The 18,640-nt window shown below is 56.3% G+C and overlaps 1 protein-coding gene across 1 annotated transcript; it reads left to right on the top strand.

The window, feature by feature from the left end:
* Nucleotides 1–543: 543 nt before the first annotated feature.
* On the top strand, nucleotides 544–18,640 carry SF3B2 (splicing factor 3b subunit 2). Its single transcript, XM_053278566.1, has 21 exons — nucleotides 544–732; nucleotides 2,849–2,891; nucleotides 4,155–4,232; nucleotides 4,960–5,205; nucleotides 5,850–5,958; nucleotides 6,345–6,430; nucleotides 7,062–7,167; nucleotides 7,629–7,717; nucleotides 7,798–7,998; nucleotides 9,001–9,135; nucleotides 9,463–9,543; nucleotides 10,324–10,551; nucleotides 11,904–12,053; nucleotides 12,150–12,239; nucleotides 13,866–13,973; nucleotides 14,462–14,569; nucleotides 14,834–14,976; nucleotides 15,560–15,661; nucleotides 16,191–16,290; nucleotides 17,045–17,230; nucleotides 18,374–18,640. The coding sequence occupies exons 1-21, from the start codon at nucleotides 608–610 to the stop codon at nucleotides 18,443–18,445; spliced, it is 2,586 nt and encodes an 861-aa protein (XP_053134541.1). The 5' UTR covers nucleotides 544–607; the 3' UTR covers nucleotides 18,446–18,640.

The following is an 18,640-nucleotide window of genomic DNA, read 5'->3' as shown; positions in this document are numbered from 1 at the left end:
TATGTATGTACACACACATACATACACAAATACATATACATATATAAAAATATCCACTGAATAAATTGAATGAGGGGTAGGATGCTTAAATCTGAAGAAATGATGATGATAATCAATTAACAACAAGACAATTAATTAAAAAAATGAGTGGCTTAAACCACTACGGATTTTTCTATACCGATGTTCAGCAAACGTTCTCAAAGCAGTTTACACAGAAACAAACAAGAAACATCTTATTTCTCTCTAAGATAATTATATTAATTTATTTTTTTTAAAGTTGTTTCTTATTTATTATCACCATCACCCTTGGCGCTCTAGTTTTTGTTGGACTACAGCTCCCTTCATCCCCGACCACTACGGCCGGTAGCCAGGGCTTATGGGAGCTGTAGTCCGCCAACAGGCAGCCAGGGCGAGCCCACCGCTACTGCCTTCGAAACGACACCTCCCAGAAGGCTCAGCGAACTGCGCCGGCTCTCCTCGTTGGGCCGCGCAGGGGGCTGTCGTCATGTGCCCGCGCTGATTGGGCGAGAGGCGCCGCCGCCGCCGCGCTGACGGTGGCCGAGCGGGTTCAGGCAGGCGCGCGCACGTCGCGGTGGGGGAAGTCGAGATGGCGTCCGAGGCGCACTCTGAGCCCCCCAAAGCCGGGGAGCTCCCGTTGCCTGGATACGCGGCCTGGTCCCCCAACGAGGTGCAGGCCAAGCTGGTCGAGATCGGAGCGCCCACACAGGGTAGGTGAAGGCGGGCTGCGCTGCCCGGGGAGAGGGAGCCGCGGGAAGGGGCGGCCTGGAGGGTGGGTGGATCAAGACTGGGAAGGGGCTCTGGGGGTCGGCTCGCCCACCCTCCAGAACTGGCCTGGCTTCCCCAGGAGTCGGTGTTCATCTCCGGGTGGCTCTCTAGCGCGGCTTGGTATTGTGAAAACACGTGTGCGGGGAATGTCCAGGGATCGCTTCCGAGAGTGGGAAACCCTCCTTGGAGGACTTTGGGGTGGAGGAGGGGGGGAAATCCTCTGGGTGAGCAGGTGTGGGGGGAAGGAAGGCGAACATGATATAGCGGGGCAGGCTGCCTTGGCTCTCTGGCTGTTGCTGAACTACAACTCCCATCCTCCTCAGCCACAGCTGGGGGTGATGGGAGTTGTAGTTCAGCAACAGCCGGAGAGCCAAAGTTGCCAACCCGGTTATATAGTGCAGTGGGCTTGGGGTCATGCCCACTGGTCCCTCTTAACAGGGATCCAGATGTTGTTCACCATGGCTGCCAGCATCCCTAGTTGCAATGGCCTTTGCCCGGGGATTCTGGGAGTCATAGTCAACAACATCTGGGAGTCCCTGTTGTTGTTGTTGTTAATTCGATTTCTATACTGCCCTTCCCAGAATGGCTCAGGGCGGTTTACACAGAGAAATAACAAACAAGTAAGATGGCTCTCTGTCCCCAAAGGGCGCACATTCTCAAAAGAAACATCAGACAGACACCAGCAACTGTCACTGGAAGTACTGTGCTGGGGGTGGATAGGGACAGGGTGGATAGTTACTCTCCCCCTGCTCAATAAAGAGGGAACGCTGATCTTCCCACAACAAAATCGGGGTGGTGGTGGTGGGGCGCTGGCTTAATAACCACAATACTTGGTATGTTTGTGGTTGTATATTGTTTATTTGATTTCATCATTATTGTTTGTTTATTTGATTTCTATACCGCCCTTCCAAAAATGGCTCAGGGCAGTTTACACAGAGAAATAATAAATAAATAAGATGGATCCCTGTCCCCAAAGGGCTCACAATCTAAAAGAAACATAAGATAGACACCAGCAACAGTCACTGGAGGTACTGTGCTGGGGGTGGATAGGGCCGGTTACTCTCCCACTGCTCAGTAAAGAGAATCACCACGTTAAAAGGTGCCTCTCTGCCAAGTGAGCAGGGGTTAAGCCCCATGCTTGTATGCCCCCATAGGATCAAGGTGGGCAGCCACCAAAGAATGGCCAGTCAGATGTCTCGGGAGAAACCTATTAGGGAGCTTGATGCTGATAATAACTGATGTCAAGCTCCCTGATTAACTCACATACTTATTGTTGTTAATCATGTATGTCAGAGAGTCCCAGTCTCCAGATGTGGCTAAATGACAACTGATGGGAGCTGTAGTTCAGCGACATCTGGAGTACCACAAGTTGGGACCCCCTGATGTATGTGAATCGGTGCCTTCCTAAATGCTCTGTTTAAAAAACTTTAAAATAAATGATGCTGAATGGAAATGACTGTAAATAAAAATGAGAACAAATGATAGGTGATTTTTGAATGCTGCTTTAAAACAAATGGTGGGTGGTCTGCAGTGTCGGACATCAGAAAAGCAAAAGATGGTTCCCTGTGTCAAAGCGGCCCACAGTCTAACTAGAAACATAAGGGAGACACCAGCAATAGCCACTGACAGGGGTGCTGTGCTGGGCTTGGATCAGGGCAGTTACTCCCTGATCCCACCCCTCCAAATACAAGAGAATCGCCACTTTCAAAGATGCCCATTGGCCCAGTTAGCAGGGGTGGTTGTTACTGTATTCAGTGCATGGCACGTCACATAGGCTGTGACCTTATCGGCCCCTATTAATAGCTTTGGAAAAGGAAGCCTTAATTCAGTGTTAGCTCCAGGCTCTCAGGAGGAGAAAGACTTAAAAAAAAAAAGTGTGTGTGTTTGTGAACTTGGGGAGGAGAGATCCAGAGACTGAAAAGGGACCGTTGGTGTCTGCACAGCAAAGGGAATACCATTCAGTAGTCGGGGGTTAGCGACATAGGAAGCTGCCATAAATCTTGTGAGTCAAACCCTTGGTCCATCTAGCTCAGTATTATTTCTTTCTTACCCTTCCAGGTAGCCGCGAGGAGCTGGTCGAACGGCTGCAAACGTACACCCTTCAGGTAAGTCCTTGGGTCTTTTTGTGGCTAAAAATGTGACGTGCCCTCCTCTAGGACAGTAATGGCTTCTGTCATCAAATGAGCTCCTGTCTTGGATTCCCACAACACTTAGGGATGAGGTTTCTTGGTCTTCTTAGTGTGGAGATGGATCCTGTCGGCCTAACATTGCGCAGTCAGCCCAGCTTTGCAAGAAATAGCGAGCGTTGGGAGCGAAGACAGTACTGTCGCTGAGTGTTAGCAAAAGGATGTGTGGAGAGTCGTTCTGGGCTTAAGTCTGTGTTGAGGAGCATTTCGGTGCGTCAGGGCTGGATCAGTCCTCCCTGCACCTCTGAGTTTGCCTCCTAGTCTTTTCCTGCCTGGGGAAATGGCAAAAGGTTGGTCTTTAAAGAAGCCAGCGTGGTTAGAGTGCCGGACGAGGACTGGGGGAGACCCGCGTTCAAATCCCCATTCAGCCATGAGACTAGCTGGGTGACTCTGGGCCAGTCACTTCTCTCTCAGCCTAACCTACTTCACAGGGTGGTTGTGAGGAGAAACAAGTATGTAGTAGTAGTAGTAGTAGTAGTAGTAGTAGTAATACACCGCTCTGGGCTCCTTGGAGGAAAAGCGGGATATAAATGTAAAATAATAATAATAATAATAATGGTGATTTCTGTGGCCCCTATGGTGCTGAGGTGCTCTTCAAGTTGTTTTGGAATTGCACCTAGGGCGCCAATTACCACTGGGATTATTTTGGTCTTCTGCCACAGCCTTTCAGTTTCAACTTGCAGATCTTTGTATTTTGTGATTTTTTCTATTTCTTTTTCTTCTAAATGGGTGGTGTTGGAGACTACAGACAGCTGGGCAACTGAAAAGAGGAACCAGGGTCGTTCCGGGTTCCGGTCATGCATGCAATTTGCTTAACCCTCTGCAGCAGTATCTGCACAGCCCCTAGAACTGACCTAGAAATAGAAAAATGCCAAGGATCCTGCCCAGCTTTGGGAGCTCTGTGTGCTCTCAATTTTTGATTGTGTGTGAGCGAACAACACATAGCGGGCGGGGGCAGAGGTCATGTGTGAGAGATGAGCAGGGAGGACGGCGTTTCCTCTCGCCCTGTTAAAATGCTGGGTCGGAGAGCTGGGTTAGACGGCTGACCATCAGGAGCCAGAGAGGCCGCTTGCCCGGCCCGGTTCTTGACTGGGCTGCCTCGGGAACTGCCCGCTGCAGAGGCGAGCGGGTGCTCCAGCTGGGAGAAGCAGACGGCAACCATTGTGGGGCTCTCTCTTGCAGACCGGAAGAGTGCTCAACAGGCCGGTCCTGCGAGGAGATGATGGGGACAAGCCTGCCCCTCCCCCCATGCCGGGACAGGTGAGTGGTTTCTCCAGGGAGGGGGCAGGTGCCTGGCCGCAGTGGAGCAGGGGGTGACCGTCCTCCGGCTGCCACCACCCCCCAGCACCTCCAGGGGCTGCCAGCCCGCTCGCTCTCCACCCGTAGCCCCGGTCGGCAAGAGGGGCCGCGTGATCCCTTCCCTCCCCGGCGATGCTTTCTTCAAGCCTGTCTGGGCGCGGCTTTCTCTGCCTCTGAGCCAAGGAGGAAGGCACCCAAGCCACGCTTAAATGAAGCGGTGGCCACGCCCCCTGCATATGATGTCACACTCGGGGGCGTGGCCGGCAGGCGCCCCCACACAAAAGAACGGGAGGTGGCTGCCAGCAAGAGCTGGTCCCATTGGCCGCCCTTGAGCTCGCTGGAAGGGTGGGGTGTGCTTGGGAGGGTCCAGGCTTCGCCTTTAGAAGGTCCCCGGTCCAGGCCACGGCAGCTGCAAAGAGAAGATTCTCTGGTAGCCGGGCTGGAAAGGGTCCAAGGGTGGGGATGGGTCCCTAGCCCAGTGGGAGAGCATGTGGATGGTCCTCGGTTCACTCCCCGGCAGCTTGCCTAGGTCACGTTGGAGAGACCCCTGTCAATACCCCTGGAGAGCGGCTGCCAGTCCGAGTGGCGCGCGCTAAGCTAGCTGGACCAAGGGTCTGACTCTGTAGGAGGCAGCTTTCTGTGTTCCTGTGCACCTCCGACAGCTGCCGCGGCCTTCTCTCTTTTGCAGCTCTCCGGGATCCCTCTGCCGCCCCCTCCGATGGGGATGCCGCCCATGCAGCCGCCGCCCCCTCCCCCCCCTGGCATGGCCCTCAACTTTCCCATGGGCGTGGGGCCCCCTCCGCCACCGCCCGGCCTCGGGCCGCCTCTTCGCATGCAGGCGGTGGATCCTTCCACGTTGCCCGAGGAGGAGCGGCTGAAGCTGGCCCAGCAGCAAGCCGCCATGTTGATCCAGCAGGAGGAGAGAGTCAAGCAGGTAACGGCTTACCTCGTTTGCATGTGCTGATTTTGTGCAGCGGTGGTGTGAGGAAAATCCCCGCACTAGGGGGCGCTGTGGGTCATGTGTCTAGCCCGTAGCCTCATACTGCCGACTGCTCCGCTCTTGGTTAACCGGAGCAGTGTTCCCTCTTAACAGAAAATCCCAGCTGTTCTTGACGACAACTCCCAGCATCCTCAGCCAGAGCCCACTGCAGCTAGGGATTCTGGGAGCTGTAGTCAACAACATCTGGGATTCCCGCTTACAGGGAACACTGGGCCGGAGATGTGTCATCCTTGGATCTCCCAAATGCGGCCTTGCCCCAGTATTTTGTCTTCCCTGTTGCCCCAGCAACTTCCTCTCTTGCCTGCAATGCACCCTTCTCCTTGCCTCTATGTTGGGTTGTGTGTGTGGTCAGTCCCCACTGCGTTGGGCTGGTGGTCCCTGTCACGGGGATTCCCAGGTGGCGTTGGCGACGACTCCCAGCATCCCCTGCTGCACTGGCCTTTGGCTGGGGATTATGGGAGTTGAAGTCCACAGCATCCAGGAGTCCCAGTTACAGGGAGCACTCTGGACCTGTTGAGTGGACCATCCTGAGATATATCGATGAGTAGTCCTAACCCGTGTCTTCTCTTCCCTCCCAGGCTGCTGTCCTGATGGAACAGGAGCGCCATCAAGAGATGTCCAAGCTGCCCCCCTCAGTACCCAGGTCTGCTCCTGACCTGGGGCCAAGACCTCCGGGGATCCCAAGAGGTAAGGCTTAGAGGGAGAAATCTGGACGGTTGGATGAAGCAGACCAGTCGTGTTGGGCGGCCAGGGGCATGGAGTCCGTCCCTTGGTCTACATGCCAAGGGCAGCATATTGATACAAGTTCGATGTAAATCCCATATTTACCTGAATAGAAGACTGCTCTGGACTTAAGACGGCCCCTTTGAAAAATAGAGGCTTAATATAGGTGGTACCTGTATTTATCCAAATGGGATAGGACTCTGGATTTAAGAGGACCCTCATACGTCTAACATAAAATAACTTGGGGAAAAACTAGTCTGGGGTTCAGGTCGATACGGTAATTTCTTCTGATGTGGCGGGTTGGCTGTGGCTTACTGTTGCTGCAGATTAATTTGCCATCTTGTTTCTAGGGCCTCCTCCTATGGGTTCGCCTCTCGGACCTCTGGGTCCAAGGCCCCGCGGACCCCCACCCCCTCCTGGAGAGGACAGTCGTGAGGTGAGGATGGTTACGTGAGGGTGGGAGACTCAACATGGTGGTGGCACGATCCAGCTGGTTGTGGGGAGGGGATGGAGCCGGCACTCTTGGCCTAGGGTGGGGTGATGGGGAAAGACCTCTGGGCAGCAAGAGAGCTGGTTCAAGGAGCTGGACTCAGGCAGGGCTGTCCGTGTGGCGTGTTCCGGGTTGTTGAGAGAGTCGGTCTGGGATCACCACCGATAGTGGTGGGAGCAGTGTTCCTCGCCACAGGGACTCCCAGATGTTGACTACAACTCCCATCATCCCCAGCTGCAGTGGCCTTTGGCTGGGGATGATGGGAGTTGTAGTCAACAAGATCCGGGAATGCCTGTTACAGGAGACACTGGGTGGGATATGTTGTCACGGTGGCAGAAAGAGCCCCGTGTGGCTTTCCCAGCCTCCTCTGCCCTGGATGCGTTTTGCCCTCACTCCCTACTGGCTTATGCTTTCCTTCTGCTTCCTGGCCAAAATATACCTGTCTGGGCAAAAACAGGTTGATGTCCTTTGTACAGACTTAAGCTTTCACTGTCAATATCCAACACCACTTTTGCCTTCCCCCCCCTGGGGCAGGATGAGGCCCATTCTGTCTCTTCAGGCTTGCTTTGTTGTCCAGGTGGATGACTCCGGGGTGGGCCCCAAGATTCCCCAGGCCCTGGAGAAGATCCTCCAGCTGAAGGAGATCCGCCAGGAAGAGCTCACGGCTGTGCCCAGCATGACAGGTACCCGGCTCCTGGCCCGGTGGTGTGGGTTCCGTGGCCGTGCTGCAAATGTGAGATTGGGATCCTGGTCTTTTGTTTTGTTTTGTTAAGCCCACATGCCAGTGGCAGCAACCATTTCTCAACCGTAACAAGTAATCTCTGGGCAGGCCTGAAAACGTAGAGAGCGGCTGCCAGTTAGTGCAGACAGTACTGACCTCGGTGGATCAGTGGTCTGACTCAGTATAAGACAGCTTATTAGAAGGGGATGGGGCTGTAGCTCTGCCTTGCACGCAGAAGGTCCCCTGGTTTGATCCCTGGCACCATCTCCGAGTAGGGCTGGGAGAGACTCCTGCCTGAACCTTAGAGAGCTGCTGCCAATTCGTGCAGACTATCCTGAGCGGGATGGACCGAGGGTCTGACTCCGTACAAGGCAGCTCCCTGTGTCCCTGCTGAGCCCTTCACACATCTCTCTTTTCCGGTAGATGACGACATGGAGACCGAGCTGAGGATGTCGGCTGGTCTGGGCATTTCAGACGCTGAAGACGACGCACTGGCTCTGTCCAAGAAGGAGGTGAGGGGACTCTGGAGCATTTGGGGCAGTGGGGCTGCCCCACCAGAGAGCAAGCTGATGTCCCCTTGTCCCCCCCACAGAAAAACCGCAAGCGGCGGAACCGGAAGAAGAAGAAGAAGCAAAGCCTGGCCCTGAAGGAGGGCCCGGCTTCCCAGGACGGCGAGGGGCGAGGGGAGGAGTCGGGGGCTGATGGCCCGGTGGAGATCGAGTACGTCACGGAGGAGCCGGAGATCTATGACCCCAACTTCATTTTCTTCAAGAGGATCTTTGAGGCGTTCAAGGTGGGCTGGGACCCGAGATCTGCCGATTGGAATGCCCTGCTGCCTCCCTCCTAGGGACACAGCGATGCATCTGGACTGCCAGATGCCCACCTTTCTTCCTGGGGCAATATTTCTCGGAGGCAGTGAGCTGATCCTCGACCTTGCACACCACCCCTCCTCCTCCTCCTCCTCCTCCTCTTCTTCCTCTTCCGTGTGCAAGGCCGGAGACTGAAAATGTCCACTTCCCATTTTGAATAAGCTGCAGTTCCCTGTTGCATCCAAACTCAGGAAACCGTGGCTTGAGCCAATGTGGTCAGTTAACAGAGTGTTAACTGGTCCTTTAGTCAGGTAACCAAGCTAGTGGTGAAGAGTCAGGTCAAGGTAAAGGGTGCCGTCAAGTTGGTTTCGACTCCTGGCACCCACAGAGCCCTGTGGTTTCCTTTCGGTAGAATGCTGGAGGGGTTTCCCATGGCCTCCTCCCGCGCAGTATGAGATGATGCCGTTCAGCATCTTCCTAGATCGCTGCTGCCCGATCTAGTACCAGCGGGGATTTGAACCCTCAACCTTCTGCTTGTTAGTCAAGCACTGGAGATGCAGAGAAGCAGTTATCGGGGATGGGGCCATAGTTCAGTACAGGCCTACTCAACTTTGCCCCTCCCCAGCTGCTTTTGGACTACAGCTCCCATAATCCCTAGCCACAGGGGCCAGTAGGGATTGTGGGAGTTGCAGGCCTACCTCTGCAGGAGGGCTGAAGTTGAACAGCCCTGGCTCAATGGCAGAGCACCTGCTTTGCATGCAGAAGGCCCCAGGTTCAGTCCCTGGCAGCATCGCCAGCTAGGCCTTGGGAAAGACTCTTGCCCGAAACCTTGGAGAGCCCCTGCCGGTCAGAGCAGGCAGCACTGAGCTAGACGGACCAAGGGCCTGACTCAGTAGGAGGCAGTCTCCGGTCTCCCTCTCTCTGAGAGTTCAAGGCATGGCCGTCTGGGTGGGCCCCTGTCCTGACGCGCCCTTTCCTCTCGGCAGCTGACGGACGACGTGAAGAAGGACAAGGAGAAGGAGCCCGAGAAGGCGGACAAAGTGGCCAGTTCAGCAGCCCCCAAGAAGAAGGGCTTTGAGGAGGAGCTGAAGGACAGCGATGACAGCTCCGATGACGAGCAGGTGGGTCCCTCCAGGTGTGCCCTTGCTGGGGAGGAGCCTTTGACCTCCCTCTGTGTCCCAGGGGGATTGTTTTCTTCAGACCTGTATGCTTGTGGCAGCCGCCCTTGATAGAGGATTACGAAATCTCCCCAGTGTCGGATGGCTGGATACCAATGGAGGGGTGGGCGGGAATTGCCCTCACGGCTCCCCCTTGGAGCTTTCGGAGGCAGGCCGGAGGGACTGCTTGTGGGTTCCAGAGAACCGCTGGTGGGGGTCCCGTAAGGCATTCCCAGCGAAACGTACATAACGGAAAAGAGCGGGAATGACAGTGTATCGTGGTCTCTTCAGGAGAAGAAGCCCGAAGCCCCCAAACTGTCCAAGAAGAAGCTGCGACGCATGAACCGCTTTACCGTGGCTGAGCTCAAGCAGGTACGGCGGATTGGTTGTGTGTCTGCTGGTTATGGCGGGTGGTTGCAGTTGATTAACACGTGGAGAGGCATTGGAAGCCTGCCTTCCTCTTGTAGGCTCTCTGGGGGCTCCCTTCTTGTCGGTTCTTTCTCTCTTTCCCTCTCTCAGCACTTCTTTTCTTCACTGGTTTGAGGGTATCTCAGTGGGATTGTTGGTTTATAAAGTGAAACGTTTCCTGCTCTGATTGGGGGTTGGACTAAATGACCTCCAAGGTACCCCAATGAAAAATTAAAAACTAAAAACTAGGTGTCCAAAGGCTTTGCCTGTGACTTCTGGGGCCGGATCCAGACCAGTGCTGGGGCTCAAGCCTGCCCTGACGCTGCACCCCGTGGTCCGGATTTCCCACCTGATCATGCTGTGTGTGGGTTGGGTGGGGTTACTTGAAAGTGAGGGCAAGGTACTCTGTATGTGCTCAGACGTTCTTTTGAGCCCAAATCTTAAGCGCTGCTTTACAGTGGAAGAGTCTGCCTGGGTCTGGATAGCCATCTGTCTTGGGTCAGACTAGAAGACCTTCAAGGACCCTTCCATTTCTGGCGTTGAGCTCAGGGCCAAACCTTTGTGAGTCTTGGCTATAAAGTCCTAACTGAATCATGCTTGTTAGACCTCAGTCTTTATATGGGTGAGTGCCACCATATAAAGACTGGATGCTTGGGAAATGGGGGTGGGGTGGGGAATTGGTTCAAGGGGGCAGCTCCATATCAGAGGGACCGGCCTACTTCCTCTGCCCCGTGTCCCCCACAGCTCGTGGCCCGGCCTGACGTGGTGGAGATGCACGACGTGACAGCCCAAGACCCCAAGCTGCTAGTCCATCTGAAGGCCACCCGCAACTCGGTCCCGGTCCCCCGGCACTGGTGCTTCAAACGCAAATACCTGCAGGGGAAGAGGGGCATCGAGAAGCCTCCCTTCGAACTGCCCGAGTTCATCAAGCGCACGGGGATCCAGGAGATGAGAGAGGCCCTGCAGGAAAAGGTAGGACGGCGGTTCCTTTACCCCACTTACTGTGGGGCGCTGTGCCTCACAAGAGGAAAGGCAAAATGACGCCCTGCCTCAGAGTCTAAAAGGAAAACCAAGGGAGACACCAGCCACAGCCACCAGGAGAGGAGAGCTGGCCTTGGGGTAGCAAGCAGGACTGGTCCTCTTAGCTAAGCAGGGTCTGCCCTGGTTGCATCTGAATGGGAGACTAGAAGTGTGAGCACTGCAAGAGATTCCCCTTCTTTGGGGATGGAGCCGCTCTGGGAAGAGCAGAAAAAGGTTCCAAGTCCCCTCCCTGGCAGCATCTCCAAAATAGGGCTGAGAGAGATTCCTGCCTGCAACCTTGGAGAAGCCGCTGCCAGCCTGTGTAGACAATACTGAGCTAGATGGGTCAAGGGTCTGTTTTGGTATAAGGTGGCTTCCTGTGCTCCAGAGCTTTTACACAAAGAGGGGTTGGACCTTCCTCTGTTCACCTGGGAGGATGCTGTGCTGGGCTGAATGAGGACCGTTGTTCTCCCTCAGCTAAGTAGAGGAGAGCCGGCATTTTGAGAAAGCCCCCCTTGGCCCAGAGAGCAGGGGCCACTTAATGAGGCTGACCTACCGCCCCTTCGCTTTTCAAGGGGGAGAGTCCCCCAACCCGTTTACCTCACAAAAGGAGAGACAAAATGGCTGCCTGCCTCAGAGTCTAAAAGGAGACCCAAGGGAGTCACCAGGCACAGCCACCAGGAAGGATGCTGTGCTGGGCGGAATAGGGGCAGTTGCTCTCCCTCGGCTAAGTAGAAAAGAGCCGCCATTTTGAGCAGGCTGGGACCGCCTTGGCCCAGTGAGCCGGGGGCCGCTTAACGAAGTGGACCTTTGCCGGAGGTGGGGAGCTCATTTATGATTTATGTAGCACCTGTCCACTCTGCTCTTCAGGGGGGAAGGTTCCCGAAACAGTTTTACCTCACAAGAGGAAAGACAAAAGGGTTCCCTGCCCCCAAGTCTAAAAGGAAATCCAAGGGAGACGCCAGCAACAGCCGCTCGGAAAGAGGCTGGCCCCCGCTGTATGCGAGAGAGTCACCACTCTAAAAACTAGCTCTTGTCCCAATTAGCCGGGAGGGGTTTCCAAACTGTGTGCCCCAAGAGGGCCTGAAGAGGGTTCCCTGCCCCAAAGGGGCTCACAGTCCAAAAGGAAACTCAAGGGAGGCACCAGGAACAGCTTCCGAGGAGGATGCTAGGCTGGGCTGAGCGGCGTGACTGGAGGTCACCGGCAACCGTTCCTTCCTATCGTGAGCGGCCCGAATCGGCCCGGCGGCCCGAATCGATCCGTGAGACTGGGCCTGGTTTTTCTCGCTTCCTTTCCCTTCCAGGAGGAGCAGAAGACCATGAAGTCCAAGATGAGGGAGAAGGTTCGCCCCAAGATGGGCAAGATTGACATTGACTACCAGAAGCTGCATGACGCCTTCTTCAAGTGGCAGACCAAGCCGAAGCTGACGATCCACGGGGACCTGTATTACGAGGTCAGGGGGCCGGGCTTTCTCCCGCCTGCAGGGACGTTGGGGAGGGGGCACGGTCCCGGCCTGGCGTTGGCTGACTCCCCTCCGCTTCCCCGTCAGGGCAAGGAGTTTGAGACGCGGCTGAAGGAGAAGAAGCCCGGGGACCTGTCGGATGAGCTGCGCATCGCCCTAGGGATGCCCGTGGGGCCGGTGAGTGGGGTGATGCGAGGCCCGGTGGCAGGCTGGTCTGGGCCTCTGCCTGGGGGGCAGTGAGTGGTGGGCTCTTGTCCATAGGACTGGAGGCCAAACTAGTTGTGGGCAGTCCCCACAGACGCACAGCTGGGCTCAGAACGACATCCCCCCCCCAACTCAGAAAACAGGTTGCACTGCCTCCGAAATGAATCGCTTACTAGTCACTGACCAGTAGCAACCTCCAAAATCAGATTCCACGCCTGTTTAGAAGCTGCTGGGGCCTTCAGTGAAATCTCTGAGCAGATCCAGTTCTTCTTGTAATCCCCACTCCCACTCCAAACATCTTCTCATTTACCTGCTCTCCCCCCACCCCCCAATTTATTTTGCTTCTCTGGTAGAGGCAGTAGAGTGGAGGGACCTCTCTCCCACTCTCCCTCTCTCCCTCCCTCCCTCCCTCTCTCTCCCTCTCCCCCCCTCTCTTCCTCCCTTCCTCTCCCTCTCTCTCTCCCTCTCTCTCCCTCTCCCTCCCTCTCTCTTCCCCCTCTCTCTTCCTCTTCCCTCTCTCCCTCCCTTCCTCTCCCCCTCTCTCTCCCTCCCTCTCTCCCTCCTCCTTGATGCCTGGCACATTGAGATGGCTGCACGCCAGGCGCACCAAGTGCTGGGAATTGTAGGTCCCCCGTCCCCCTCACGTTCTGGATGTGAGGTCGACCCAGTTGGAAAGTCTCCAGCGGCCAGTGCTGCTTGCATCTGGCTTGCCACCTGCCGGGCATCGGAGATGGGGAGGTGGGGTGTGTTTGACACACTTGCCCGATTAGTTTACGGAGCTGTGCTCAGATGATGTTTGGTGGCATCACCAGGTGAGACGTTGCAGGTGGAGGAGGAGGGTGGGATGCGAGTGCAATTCTCCAGGCCCCTCAAAACAGCGGGGGGCGGCTAGGGTGGGCCCCTGCCCTTTTCTCTCCCCCCCACCCGCTTTTGCAAACAAATTTTTTTTTAAGTGCTATATTGGAGAGTCTAAGATGATAACAAACAAACCATTTTTTTACAACCCCCGCCTAACTTCTAGGCTGGCTGTGGGCCTACCCCAAAGTGCTGGATTCCTCCACAAATTCCCCTTTTTTAGCACATGCAGGAGTGTGAAAACGTTGTTTAGAAAGCATGTCAGTTAAGTGTGATTTTTTAAAAAAACTCTCAACCTGCTTTATTTTATTTTTAGCCCACCCTGAACGGCAGTGCCCCCCGTGACAGGGATTTCCCAGGTGCTGTTGACTACAACTCCCATCATCCCCAGCAGCAGTAGCTTTTTGGTTGGGGATGATGGGAGTTGTAGTCGACAACACCTGAGAAACCCTGTCACAGGGAGCACTGCCAACATGGGGGAACCCTTGAGATAAGTTGAAGCGTGTGTGTCAATATATCTCCGGATATTTGGCAGCCGGAGGGGTAGGTGTGGGGCAGGTCACAAACGCTGGGAGGTGTGGGGCAGGGGAAGATTGTAGCAGTAGGCAGGGGTGTGAGAATAAGGGAGGCGGGCTTGCAGTGAGGTCTTGTCGGGTTTGAGACTGGGCCGGGAGGGGATCCGGTCGGTAATGCGTGAGTATTTGGGGGCTCACGATGTGGCCGCTGTCTCTTCCCTGCCCCCAGAATGCACACAAAGTCCCGCCTCCGTGGCTGATTGCCATGCAGCGCTACGGCCCGCCGCCCTCCTACCCCAACCTGAAGATTCCGGGCTTGAACTCCCCTATCCCGGAGGTGAGTCCATCGTGCTGCGGGAAGCCGCTGTCTGCGGAGTCCGACCACTGCTCCGTCTTGCCCAAATCTGCCCACACTGACTGGCAGCTCTTCAGGGTTTCGGGCGGGAGTCCTTCCCAGCCCTGCCTGGAGATGCTGCCGGGGGCTGGACTCGGGGCCTTTCTGCCTGCAGAGGAGATGCTCTTCCGCTGAGCTGTGGCTCCCTCCTAGAGTAAATGTCTCTGAGCACCCTGAGCAGGCCCGGCGTTGGCACAATCTAGACTCCTTTCTAGCATGAACTTCTGGGGATCTGGCTCCCACGTGCTAGAAGAGAGGTGGCCCTCCGAAAGCAAGGAGGGCCAGCTGGGTTCTGCGGACTGCCCGCCTGCTTTTCCGAACAGATTCCACTGGGCACAAAGAGAGCGGGGGGGAAAGGGTTTCCTTCCGAGCGCCTCCTATCCTGTTGAATAAGCCAGCAAGTATCTCTTCTGCTTCACCCTCTTCTCCAGGGCTGCTCCTTCGGGTACCATGCTGGGGGCTGGGGCAAGCCCCCCGTGGACGAGACAGGGAAGCCTCTCTACGGGGACGTCTTCGGCACCAACGCGGCTGAATTCCAGGTACGTATCGGAGTCTTGGTGGCGGGCTGGCAAGACTCCTAGGTCATGGCTTGTTGACTTGCTTTAAGCAGGGGAGCTCAGCCGTGGGTCTGCCAAGTGGTGTTGGACTACAACTCCCATCACTCCCTGCGGTGGCGGCAGGGGGCGATGGGGTTTGTAGTCCCACAACATTTGAGACCCACGCTTGAGAGAGCCTGGTTTAGAGCATCCCTGGTGAGGTGCCGTTGGGCACCATCAGACACGCTCACCTCTCCGTCCCCTCAGACCAAGACGGAGGAGGAGGAGATCGACCGGACCCCGTGGGGGGAACTGGAGCCCTCGGACGAGGAGTCTTCTGAGGAGGAAGAGGAGGAAGAGAGCGATGAAGAGAAACCTGACGAAACGGGTTTCATCACCCCGGCGGACAGGTAGGGACCGCTTCTCGTGCCAGATTGACTTCTGCCCTGAGGTTGGGGTCTCCTGGTTCAGGTAGGGATGGGCGGGGGCCGGGGGGCACAGCTAGGATTGGGCTAGGTCAGGGCTGCTTAGTTTTGCACCCCCTGCAGATGTCGGTCTACAACACCCATCATCCCTGACTATTGGCCGCTGTGGCTGGGGATGATGGGAGTTGTAGTCCCAAAGCCGCCGGAGGGCCGAAGTTGAGCAGCCCTGGCCTAAAGGCACGCGATACAGCCACCTTGCTTGGAGCTAAGCAGGTCTTGGTGTGGTCAGTGCCTGGATGGGAGAGCCACGGATGCCACCTGGGGCGGGGAGAGGGGTGGCTGTAACTCAGCGGTTGAGCATCCGCTTTGCTTGCAGAAGGGCCCAGGTTCCATCCCTGGCAGCATCTCCAGGTAGGGCTGGGAGAGACTCCTGCCTAAAACCTCGGAGAGCCGCTGCCAGTCAGTGTAGGTGGTACTGAGCTAGATGAACCGAAGGGCTTGACTCAGTATTGGGCAGCTTCCTCCGCCGTGCCTGTGAGTCTGATCCCTGCTTCTGCTCTTTCACCAGCGGCCTGATCACTCCTGGTGGCTTCTCCTCGGTGCCTGCTGGCATGGAGACTCCTGAACTCATCGAGTTGCGGAAAAAGAAGATCGAGGAGGCCATGGACGGGTGAGTGGCGGCCTTGTTCTTCTCCCCAACCCCAGTCTCCTGTGGGGAACTGATGGACGGACAGACCTCCTTCTGGGAGCAAAGACTCAGCTTTGACCAGGGCTGGTCTCTCTCCAGCCGTCGATGCCCCAGAGATACTGTACACAAGGCAGAGGATATTCTGGGGAAACTCCATCCTCTGTCCTGTGTTAAGACTTCAGTGACGGGTCGTCCGATCCGAAACCCCTAGCTATCCGATACGAGACCCCTAGTGACGAGTCGTACGATCCGAGACCCCTCGCTCCACGGCAGAGGGCGTGCTTAATATGTCGGAAGCCTCCAGGGCTGGAGCAGCCTTCCCTGTGGACTACACCTCCCATCATTCCCCACTGCAGGGTCTTTGGCTGAGGAAAGATGGCCATACTTGCCGCCAACTCTTGGGAATCCCTGCTACAGGGAACGCTGGCCAAGAGCAGCGGCTTGGTGCTCGGCCGCGTCTCTCCACCCACTCCCATGACGCATTTCCCTTCTCCCCGCTTGTCCCCTGCAGCAGCGAGACGCCCCAGCTTTTCATGGTGCTGCCGGAGAAGAGGACGGCGACGGTGGGCGGGGCCATGATGGGCTCCACCCACATCTACGACATGACGACGGTACGTTGGGTCGGGGTTCGGCTCGGCCTTGTGCGCCAAGCAGCAGGAGTGGCTTGACTGGCACTCCAGAGCAGGCCTGGTGGAAGCCAGATGTGGGGTGGTAGGGCCCAGCCGGCGGCGAAGTCGGTCCCAGGGCCGTGTCCCAGCTGGGTTGCTCCGTCGTAGCAAGAGGACACCGTTCATTGTGCTGTAGGTCCCGATCCTGAACATAAGAACGGCCCAGCTGGATCCGGCCCAAGGAGGCCCATCTAGTCCAGCGTCCTGTTCCACACAGTGGCCCACCAGGTGCCGTTGGGGAAGCCCACAGGTCATGCCCTCTCTCCTGCTGCTGCTTCCCTGGAGGCCTCCTGGAGGTGGCCTGTAGCCCACAGGCTAGTAGCCGTCGATAATAGACCTCTCCTCCCGGAAGTTATCCAAACCCCTCTTAAAGCCATCCAGTTGTAGCTGAGGATGATGGGCATTATAGCAATATCTGAACATTTTTTTCTGGAAGGAAGAATTCCTTCCCGAACTCCTGGAGAACTGCTGCCGGTCAGTGCAGACAATCAGTGCAGATCTAGGTGGACCATGGGTCTGACTCTGTATTCAGCAGCTTCCTATGATGTGGGGGTGGGCAGCAATGCTCTCCTTCCACTGATTTGACAACCGAAGGCCACTAGGCAGCACTGTCTGTGCGTGAAGCCCTTCTCCCTGCAGCATCCCTGCCCTGGGTCTCCCCACTTGACTCCCCCTCCCTCCCGGTATTTGCTTGCAGGTGATGAGCCGCAAAGGGCCGGTGCCGGAGATCCAGGGGGTGGAGGTGGCCCTGGCCCCCGAGGAGCTGGAGCTGGACCCCATGGCCATGACCCAGAAGTACGAGGAGCACGTGCGGGAGCAGCAGGCCCAGGTGGAGAAGGAGGACTTCAGCGACATGGTGGCCGAACACGCCGCCAAGCAGAAGGTGAGGCTGGCTTGGGAGTCGGAAAGGTATATGTGGCCCCGACTCCTAGCCAGGAGCATGTTGGGGAGGATCAGCCCCAAAGGGTGGCCGCTGTGGGGCAGGTGGGGAGCCAGTGTTGAGACAGTAATGGTCCGGCTGGGGTGGTTGGCACCATTTTTACATACGATACGATTTTTACATACGATACGATTTTTACATATGATACGATACGATTTTTACATACGATACGATGCGGGGCGGGGCGAGATGAAGGTTCATTGGGCTTTTGAGCAAAAGAGGTGATTGCATTGCAAGGCTTTCAGGGCGTTCTCATGCTCTTCTCCTCCTCCTGACGGCCAGGCCTGTAGCGGCCACATCTGCAAAAGTCTTTTAAAAGCGTTTAAAAGTTTGAAAAAACACAGCGACGGCTGTCAATCTGTATCGATGTCGTCAAAGGGAACGGGAACGAGAATGGGCAGGGATGTCCTCCAACGATGACTCCGCCGATTGAGCACGACTCCATCGGGGTGTGTTGGTTCCCCTGTCAGAATTTGTTCATCCAGACGCTTGCCCTGGTCCTTTTTCCTCTGGGCAAAAATGACTTTGGTTTTACCCTCATGGCTGCGGGGTAGGGATAGGCACAGAGAAAGCTGTCAGGGCGGCAACGTTATCCCCCTCTTTTCCGTCTCAAGGCGGGGGGACGTTGCCAGAAATTGATCTGAGCATCCCTCCCCTGAGACGGTCCGGATTAGCCAGAATTGGTGGGCCCGGCTCTCTGTCGGCTTCTCCACGCAGCTGTCCGACCGCAGGAGAAGCTCTGGATCCTTGGCAGGAAGTGGGGGGGCGTGGCTGAAGGAAGGGGCGGGCTGGGGAAAGCAGGCAGGCAGAAGTGAGTCGCCTCCAGCCAGGAACTGAGGGCGGGAAGGTCAGGCGGAGGGACCAAGGACCCAAAGGGTGTCCAGGATGCAACCCGTGATGATCTAGGGGAGAGGAGGTGCTCTTGCATGGCTGGTGGGAAGCAGGGTGTGGTGGCTAGGAAGCGGGGAGACCACAGCAGGTTTGGGGCGGCGTGGGAGAACGTTCCCCTGTGTGTACAAAACAGGATCCAGGGCTCCAGCCCAGCTGGGGAGTGCTCTGACCACCCTCTCTTCCCTCCTCCCCCAGCAAAAGAAGCGGAAAGCGCAGCCGCAGGACACCCGGGCCGGGGCCAAGAAGTACAAGGAGTTCAAATTCTAGTCCCAGTCCCGAGACAGCCTCGCATCCGCCCTCATCGTCGTTCTGTCTTGTTGGTTCCTGTTTTTGGTTTTTTTAATGCCCCGCCCCTCTCCACCCCCACCTGGGAAGGTCTCCACCACCAGGCTCCTGCACTCTCCCCCCAGGTCTGGCTTAAGATGTGGATTATTTTGTAAATAAAGTCAGAGTTGCTCTCTC

The sequence above is a fragment of the Hemicordylus capensis genome, chromosome 14 (assembly GCF_027244095.1).
Source record: "Hemicordylus capensis ecotype Gifberg chromosome 14, rHemCap1.1.pri, whole genome shotgun sequence".
Lineage (NCBI taxonomy): Eukaryota > Metazoa > Chordata > Lepidosauria > Squamata > Cordylidae > Hemicordylus > Hemicordylus capensis.
The sequence above is the reverse complement of the archived record's forward strand: the minus strand, read 5'-3'. Positions and strand labels throughout refer to the sequence as shown.

Coding starts and splice junctions, on each gene's coding strand:
- SF3B2 (XM_053278566.1), top strand. CDS start 608: ATGGCGTCCGAGGCGCACTCTGAGCCCCCCAAAGCCGGGGAGCTCCCG. Junction 7,999..9,000: donor GGATCTTTGAGGCGTTCAAG/GTGGGCTGGGAC, acceptor TCCTCTCGGCAG/CTGACGGACGACGTGAAGAA. Junction 12,240..13,865: donor TAGGGATGCCCGTGGGGCCG/GTGAGTGGGGTG, acceptor CCCTGCCCCCAG/AATGCACACAAAGTCCCGCC.